General features: G+C 40.7%; 1 protein-coding gene across 2 annotated transcripts in view; it reads left to right on the top strand.

Moving 5' to 3' along the window:
* Positions 1–279: 279 nt before the first annotated feature.
* stxbp5l (syntaxin binding protein 5L) overlaps positions 280–9739 on the top strand; it is a 159788-nt gene continuing 150328 nt past the window's right edge. For both annotated transcript variants that reach the window (XM_042425874.1, XM_042425873.1), the window contains exon 1: positions 280–1223. In XM_042425874.1, coding sequence (XP_042281808.1) covers positions 1056–1223 — 168 coding nt within the window. In that variant the 5' untranslated portion in view covers positions 280–1055. The remainder of the gene's footprint in view (positions 1224–9739) is intronic.

Genomic DNA, 9739 nt, shown 5'->3' with positions numbered 1-9739 from the left:
TGTTTTGTTTGATGGGAGGATGAATGATGAATGAATTTTTGGGTCAAAATTTTGAGGTGACATGTTCTTTTATTGCCGTTTCCCAGGTTATTTTTCCTCATCACTATCTATCTTTGATTTAGCGCTTTCACCCAATCATGGATGAGGGAGGGCGGGGAGGAGAGAGAGAGAGAGAGAGAGAGAAAGAGAGAGAGAGAGAGGGCTGGTGGAGGGGGGCGGGGCTGGCTTGCTGTGGTTTTTCAGCACCGCGGACAGCTCCCGTCTCCTGTCTCCGGACTGCAGGGAACAGACGCTGAAACAAAGCTGGAAGATATAAAAAGCGACTCACATCCATCCGTAGATTAACCTCCAGTTCACACCGTCAAGCCAACAGCATCTGTTTTTTCCCGCCTTCATCTCCTCGATGTTTGAGTTGTCTCGTTTTCCGGCCTCAAACCGCGTTTAACTGCATTGCCTCTGCGTCTCCAGTCTGTTTCCCCCTCCTTCTCTTCCTGTTACTGGTAATCACAGTGCTGTGAAAGTGCTTTTTTGGGGGGGAAGTGGATTGACCTGCTCGAAGTTCTTTTGATATTTTTTTTTTACCCCACTTCTGTGTGTTTTAACATCGCTGCTCGGCCCCTGATTATGTTTAGGTTTGTTTTTTTTCTCCAAGCCCGGGACTGGATGTTACTTTAGGATGCAAAAGCAAGATGAAGTTGAGTAGTTTCTGTAGCCGTCGGTGCTCTGATATGAGATAGGCGACCTGCATCTGCAACATTGACTGTAATCCTCAGGTCAGAGTGGCTCAGACGCATTCATTTTTGTGGACAACAGTCAGAGTGCAAGATGAGGTGCCTCTGTGACTTTTTAAATTGCACTTAAGAAAGAGAAAGAGAGAGTGGGTTGTATAGCCTGCTTCTGCTGCATGAACAGACGATTTATTTCTTTAGCTGCCTAAACGAGTTGGGTTCTTGTATCTGAGAGGAGACTGGGAACTCTGGGAAAAGAAGAGCGCAGAGTGGTCCTCTCTTCCTCTCTATCCCTAACCTTAAAATATACAAACGCACGATAAAAAAATGAAGAAGTTTCGGAAGGTGTTGGACGGTTTGACCACCTCCTCTCCGGGAGGGACTATCGGATCTCCATCGTGCGGGAGCGCGGCCGGGACTCCCACCGCGGCGCCAACTCCCAAAGAAATCGACGTCCAAGAGACGCTAGTGTCGGAAAACTTTCAGCTGTGTAAGGTGAGTAGATAGCGAGGTTTATTCTGTTGTAGGCCGCCAACATCAAACAAAGGACTGATGTCCAATCTGTCAGTGTAGCACCTTGGATTTTGGCTTCCTCACATCTTTATCCACATAAGTGATGAACTGAAAACAAAGCGGTGTCCACAGGCGCTGATATATGGGCATCAATGAAGTGGGGAGGAATCGTAAAAGTTGCATCTGGAGTGAGTTCAGCTGCTGCGCTAGATTCGGTGGCCTGCTTTTCTCTGTTTGTGTTGAAAGTTCAGCCCCACGGGAAGCTCCTCGTTTCTAATTCTCCTGAGAATTAAGGCAAATTTTGACAAAACAGGAGAGAGAGACACTGACAGACAACCGCTTCTGGTTCTTATCAGCCGTAGTAGCTTTTTGTTTTAGGGCCTTAACGCCAAATAGCTGCGGTTATGTCCATTAGTCACCCATTGTTCATCTGCATAAAGCACAGCCCCCGCGGACATGTGTGCACAGCTGGCATGTGTGTGAGTGTGTGTGTGTGCGCAGTTTTGGGTACACTCCAGCTCCCACCAGTATGTGCAGTATAGCCACAGTATATGCGCCCCGTCATCAGCATGCTGTAGCCTACAGGCTGCAGTATCCTACACATGTGATATAAACAACCCAGAGGAAGTCAATGAATAGCAGCCTCCACGTTGCATCAGCAAGCAGGCACGAATGGTGTAGGAGCGATGACATAACTGGTGTCCCTCCCTTGCATGAAAAGTGCACAGCAAGCCAGCGAAGGGACCCTGCAGTAGGCTACTGTCCTAGCTGATGTGCTTTTCACTGGGAAGGAGTGAGAATGAGGGAGGGATGTGGATGGGTGGTGGGGGTGGAGGGGTGAGGAGGGGGTTTGGGGGGGGGGGGGGTGAGGGGTGTATTTATAGCAAGAGTCTCTTCCGCCCATTGCAGCCCTTTTTCTGGATGCATTTTGGAGCTGACTGCAGCGATTATTCCTCACCCTTAAAGAAACGGGGTGCATTTTGGATATGGCTGTGAATAATTCATTGAGAACCCAAGAGAAACTGGGTTGTTTGCGGAGCTATATTATTGAGTGACACTGGTGGAGGGAGGGAGTTTGTCTTTTTTATTTCTATAGAGGAAACAAGGGGGAAGAAGGAGAAGGGGGGAGGAGGAGGACGATGAGGGAGGTTGATTCACAAGCTGAAAAGGATGCTGCAGAGCACCCTCGGCAGACAGACAGGGAGGAGAAAGTGCTGGAAAAGAACAGCATGATTGCCTGGTCCCATGCAGGAAGCTGCTCCTCCTCCGCGTGTGGCTTAATCTATGGTTGTTATTAAAGACACTGAATTGATTGAACCTCTCCTGAAAAAGGCACCACCACCACATTTCTTAATTGTTTTTATTGAGTCTGTAAAGGTGTAGGTTGCATGTCTGTATCTGTGTGTGGAAGAGAGTGAGACAGTCACAGAGGAAGCAATCATATGTGTTCATCCCTTTTCTTAGCCCAGACAGAGTTTAAAGTGGGATGAAGAGGTTGTTTGTGTGACTCATCAACTATGTTGTCAGACTTTGTCCATCGTCTCCATCAGATATCTATTATCCTCTGCTGAGAGTATGATTTGGACCATGATCTCCCTGGCAACCCTATGCTTAACAACAATACTGACTATATGTAGCTTTAAAAACATGCTAAAAACTATGAAACCCCATCTGACAGTAAAAGTTGAATGAATTCAATTTTTTATCGATGAGAAAGTGAGCGAGCAGAAGAAGCCTCCTGTGTTATTGTCTCTCTCGTCATCTAACGAGGATGCAGCTTTCTCATTTTAATCTGTGCAGAGAGTTGGATGTAGACGTGCGCACACACACAGACCTTGAGAACCATGTAATGAATAAAAATGTGTCTCCCATGACCTTTTTGCTAATTCATTGAGCTACGAAAAATGAGCAAGCCGCACATAGCAGAAAGTTGTTTTGTTTTACTGTTTGTTCCCATCCAGGTTGAAAGGATATTTTATGTAAATGATTAGAGGTGTTGGATGAATGGTAAACAAAGAAAATTACATGTGTTTCATCAGCTGGATTCATGCGATTAAGTGTGTTTCCTGAATGTACTGTCAATGAAAACAAACGGAAAAAACAGCAGACAGAGATACATGGCAGTCATATAAACATTTCCATTCACTGCCCCAAATATTTTTAAATAGGATCTTCTCTTTCTAATGGGGATATAAATCTGTTTGCTGGTGCAGTATGTGTGGGAGGGCCTTGGCTAACATCTCAAAGTTAGTCATGACTTCTGTCCTCACTGTGCAGTGTGGGAAGATATTATAACTCATTTTGTTTGAATTAGATTTTATGTGTTTATAGTGCATAGGAAGGTGCTGTTTCCACTGGCTGGTGGGGTGAAAGAAGGTTTTAGTGAAATGTGCCTCAGACTGAAGGAGTAAAAGAGGGAAATGTGAGGGACCCAGGTGGCTGAGAGTCTCATTGAATCTATAGACTCATTTCTGTTTACAGCAAAGGGAGAGACAGATGGTGGGGAAGGGAAGATGAGGGTGGAAGCATTACATGAATGCAGTGTCTGAGGCTTTTCTTACGGATATTTGACAAACTTGGGGGTCAAACTTGCCTGTTCACTTAATTTTGTTTTACACCTGATGATGGTCATGATTAAAGACTAATTTCTTGCATCTTTATTTGTTTAATCGCATCACGTTGTTATATTTATTTTATATGTCTGGAAGAGGTAGAACTGCACTGCAGTGAACTAAATTGAACTGAGCTGAACTGTATTGAGTTGAATGAAATAAATTGAACTGAATTATACAATAACGAGGTATTGATGAGAATGATAAATCATCATGATTTGTAACCTCACCTCACCAACCCTATTATAGCTGTTATCGTATAGTATATGTAGATATGTATTCATCTGTAGGAAACAAAGAATAGTTATTACTGCACATTGGTGCAATTCTCTTCCTCAGTCAGTTTTTTCTCCTGACTATCACAATGCTGCATTGGTGTTACGGAAGTAAAGAGAAGCACAGAAGGAGGGCAGAAGGCTAAATTATGGCTGAGACTTGCCCTTTTCCCAAAGTACACAGAGAGCATTCAGGGTTATGGACTAGAAACAGCAACCTCCTTTTGGCTATCACCCAACAGATTCCTCAAATTGACCTACTAATATGTTACCATGTGTTGAGTAAGTTTAAAGGGGCCATATTATGCACATTTCCAAGTCTATATTTTAAATCTGGGGCTCTACTGGAATATCTTTGCATGATTTACAGTTTAAAAACGTCTTATTTATCTTATACTGGCCCTTTTTGCAGCCCCTCAGTTCAGCCTCAGCCTGAAACAGGCTGTTTTAGCTCCTGTTTCTTTAAGGCCCCCCTCCCGATGAGCCCACTCTGTTTTGTTGGCCAGATCTCAGAAGCTGGCCTTCAGCAGAGCTCCGGATATTATGTAAACAAACAGTAGTAGTAGTAGGAGCATTTTGCTTATTTTTTCCGTTCTTTACTTGTAATATAAACTTCTCAAATACATCTGTACATGTTTGAGCCCGAATCGGATCCAAAAATGTGAGTAGACAATGAGAACAGCGTTGCGGAACAACCTTAGCAACAAAGGCTACGTAACGGATGGCCTTAGTTTGATGGGCATGTAGAAGTAACATTGCATTGGGCTTTTGACTTGAAGGCAGCATCTTCACATAGGTTCATGTCAAGTTTCAGATACAGTGTACCCACAGTATCTGGAGATAACAGAAAAACACAAAAACTTGTAGTCAGTGGCAATTATGTAGATGAAAACATTTTGACAGTGAGAGGTCAGAAGGAATGACTAGACTTGTTCAAGCTGATAGGAAGGCCCTGATATACAAATCATAGCCCAGAACAAAAGTTATCTCTGAATTAAAAACTTGTCAAACCTTGAAGTGGGTAGGCTAATTCAGCACATGGCCATTTGGGGTTTTCTTCCTGTTAGCTAAGAACGACTAAAATGATCACCAATACTGGATGACTGAACAGTGAACAAACATCTCACAATCCAACAAAACATGATTTCTGTTGCCACATGCTAATGGATCAGGATCAGAATTTGGCATAAACAGCTTGAATCATGGATCCGTTCTGTCATGCGTGAGTATTACCAGCTGCTGCTGCTGGAGTAATACGTTTTCTTGGTGCACTTCATACCAGAGGTGATTCATTTCAGTGCCACACATACAGTATGTAAACATTTTTGCTAACAAGGCGCATCCCATCATGCCCTATCTTGAATGGATACTTCCAGCACTCATTTCAGCATGGGTGAAGGAACATGACAGTAACGTTACCTAGTTGGCCCACACAAACTCAGATGTCAACCTAGAAGAGAAGAGGTGAAACAGGAAGTGCGTAGCATGATTTCCCTTCAAAGAATCCATACACATCATTAATACAGGGTTTTCTGAAGGTAAAATTTAGTCCTATAAAGGAGAGACAAAATAACATTCAAGAATTTCGTTTGGGATCAATGAAGTTCTGTCTTATCTTATCTTATCTTATCTTATCTTATCTTATCTTATCTTATCTTATCTTATCTTATCTTATCTTATCTTATCTTATCTTATTCAATTGTTTGGGTTGTTTTGTCCTTTCTTTTCACAACAAGGTGGTCCTAAGGACAGGTTTGAAAATTCTTAACAAAATAGAAATAAAAGAGGAAAAATGGGGAGTAAATTCAAAAGAGTCAGTGAATATGAATGTGGGGCAGCCATTGTCCTCAAAATAAAAAAGCAAAAAATAAAAAAATAAAAGCTGCTCAGCGGCCAGCTGATCAGACTGTGGTTGTACTGGGCAGCTTCCAAGTATGAATGTTTGTAACTGTGTGAATGTGATCAGGGTGTTCCTGCAAAAGAGAGGCTTCCAAGCAGTGAAACGTCTCTGAATAAATACGTTTAAAATACTGATGTGTTACTGTTTTTTTTTAATTAAAAAACAAAAATAGCGTCCTCTACAAGCTTCACAATTATACAGTGATAGGGCTACTGCATTAAATCATAAAATGCTGTACACAGCCTATATATCTTAAAATAGAAGCTCTTCACAGTTGGTAAAAATCACTAACAGATACTAATCTTTGCCAGTTTCTCTCATAATGACTGTCATCTGTATTCTGTGAAGTCTTTACCTCAACTGACTTCATTCATATTGCATGTGACACTTCTTTTTTTACCGCGTCACCTTTCTCAAGTGGATCACCGACAATAGAATTTCAATCAATGAAAAGTGATTTTTTCCATTTTCATTAAGTCCCAGTTATGGCTGTGAAGAACAAGGCTCCAACTTAATTCATTTGAATTTCTGAATGCTTTCAGCCACAGATAAATGTAAGCTGTAAGCTGAAAAAATATAAAATGTGTTTCATCAGTCTGTCAGATGAGCACATACTTAAATGTGTTTAAATGTGTTTAATTGATTCAGAAGTAAATCTAACCATTGTCATTTAGGTGTGTATGATCTATGACTACATCCCATCGTTCTAGCACTGTGATCTGTTGAACAAGATCACTTCCAGAGGTGATCTGGCCTCCATGGCTACAAGTAAACTACAGTAAGTAACCTAGTCTTCAAGTCAAAGGCAGCTGCACTTAAAGTACATCCAACATCCACCCCAAACCTATCCCTAAAAGGTTTTCCAGTGCTATAACAACATCACGCTACTTCCACCTTTGCCTCTGGAAAAAAAAAAAGAACAGTCATTATTTGCTCGGCCAAAATAGGTCACTCATTAGGAAAACATAAACAGACTGTATCGTTTTTCTGGTGAGGTCATTCTCAGATCTCTGCCAACTACAAAAATCATATCTGAACTCAATTAAATTTCAAGAGTTTTAATATTTGTGGATCTGGAGCTTGTTAATAGGTGCACTACTGGGACATCTTGACCCCATTAACATTTCTAATCTTCTTAAATAAATGATTCATCTCAAAAACCTCAAATTTTGCTGATTAAGCACCACCAAAATCATATTTCAAATTAGATTTTATGTTTTAGAAGAATGTAGTTTATTTGTGCCACATTTTGCAGCCAGCCCTTCAAGAAGACTAAGGGGCATTTAAGTAGGATGAATTTTCCTGAAAATATTTTATATTCTGTTGAGCTGATGTCAATCCTTTTCAGTATGTTTAACAGGTCATAACAATCTAATGTAGAGTTGTTACTGATGATTTTCAGTCATGTTATTGATATAGCTCTAAGGATGGCAATACCAGTCCACCTTGTTCCTGACTGATTGGATGGGTTGCCATGAAATTTGGTATAAACATTTTTAGTGCCAAGAAGAACAAATCTACTCACTTTCTACTCCTGACTTTTCCTGTTGCTCCACCAGCAAGTAAAACTTTTCCTTTATCCTGTGAAATATTTCAACATCTCCTTGGACTGGCAAAAATGTTGTGGTTCCCAGATGACGTATCCTATTTACTCCGGTGATCCAGAGTTTTCATCTAGTGCTACTATGAGATTGACATTTGTGGTAGTGAGTTGAAATATCTCAGCAAACACTAAATGGATTGCCCTGAGATTTCATACACACCTTCATACCTAATAATAATTTTTGTGATCCCTTAACTTTTCATTTAGCACCATCATATGGTCAAAATTTAAATTTGTCCAGTGCGTTAGTTCATGACAAAATACTTGCAAAACTAATGACATTGCCATCAGCCTCACAAGTACTTTGTTAGCATGCTAACAAGCTTAGCTAAGATGGTAAACATGCATTATACCCGCTAAACATCAACATGCTAGCATTGTTATTGTGAGCATGTTAGCATGCTAATCTTATCCTCATTTAGTACAGCCTCAGAGTTGCTAGCATGGCTGTACTCTTAGTCTTTTTATAGTTAATGAGACCCAGTAGGCCCGAATAACATGGTAATTTTTGAACTGAATAATTTAACCAAAGTAAGATCATTCGCATCCACAAAGAACTACACACTCATAATGTTAGTTAGTTAGTTTGTCTTGTCATAAATGCATCTATTTTGTACACAAGTGAATGTATCTCATTGAGGGAGGTGCTAATTAGTTATTTATATGACGTAATATTTTAACCAATGCTAGTCTACCCAGCACTTTCTATACTGTACACAGTACAGTATATTGATTCCTGTAGACTTGTTACCATGATGAACGTCAGCATATATATTGCTGTGCTGTGAATTCAAGTTTGCTCCTCAGTGTCAGACACTGGGGGAGAGTAAATACTGAAATTGTCAGCAGCATACTATTAATCATTACTAAAATGGTTTTTATGTAGTACAACAATTCAGAAGATTAGGTGCAAAGAAAATTGTTAGATACATGGCTGAAGTTCAAAGGTTAGAAGTTTCCGCCCTTCTGCCCCCCGTGTCTTTCCTCTGACAGCATGATCTGTGGGCTTGTAAAGATGACATCACCTCATTCCCTCAGCAGCGACCCCACAAGCTCGCCATGGGTGTGATGACTCAGTGGGTTGACTTCCAGCTAGTCTCACATTACCATGTGTCGGCTGCTTGTCAGAAGCCTCAGTGTGGGATCAATTAAGGAGGAGTTGATGTCAGACTGAGAAGAGAAGATGGGGAAAATAGGAGAGGAGAGACGTTCAGCAAAGTGTATATAAGTGACACAGAGGAGGGCGGATTTTCAAGAAGCAGTGTGTGTTTAGAGTGCAGCATCCATCCTAACAGAAAAAACAATCAATATAATATAATTAATATAATAATATAATAAATGTAAACTTTCTATATCTTTTTATACTTATGGATGGGCATCAGTAAAAAGCATCACTGGGAACAACAGTAGCAAGGTCACTGAGGTAAAATCTGTATGATATGAAGATCCTGTAGAAACATTAATTATTGTATTATATTCTACATTATTGTGTGTACATGTGTGTTTGAGAGAGAGAGAGAGAGAGAGAGAGAGGAAGAGAAATAGCCTCCGCTTGATTTTGTGTGGGTTTTTTAAAATGCTTTGTGCATTCAGTCTGTAGGTGACGGCAGACTGCCTGCCTCACCTCATGCTGTGCAAATACGTATAATCGAGTGAGCTTTTCAAACAGCCCTTCATTTCGCTTCAATTCACTCTCATGAAGTCTGTTTTCATTTTGCAGTGCTTGATCTACCACTGCAGTAATTCCTCTTTTGTGTGATGTGTGGCTACTAGTGAGTACAAAATTCTGGTTTAATTTAGTTGTATTTCTCTAAAAGAAAACCGTTAAACCTTGATTTCTTATGGTGACGACTTTACCATTCAAGTTGTTACTAGGGATGATATGAAGGAAAACCACTCTAGACAACTATCGTGGCGCCACTTTGTCCTGAAAGGCCCCGTCCAGAATGCTTTCTTTGTTTGCTTTTAATATCATCATTGCATGTGTTTCCGGGCTACATCAATCCTCAATTATCTTAAATCCACAGTTAATCTACAGATCAATTTTGTAATGACTGCTCATAAAAGGCAATAAATGCTTAAAAATGTCAGAGATGTGCTGCAAATTG

Source organism: Thunnus maccoyii, chromosome 11 (assembly GCF_910596095.1).
Source record: "Thunnus maccoyii chromosome 11, fThuMac1.1, whole genome shotgun sequence".
NCBI lineage: Eukaryota > Metazoa > Chordata > Actinopteri > Scombriformes > Scombridae > Thunnus > Thunnus maccoyii.
This window is presented reverse-complemented; position numbering and strand designations above follow the sequence as displayed.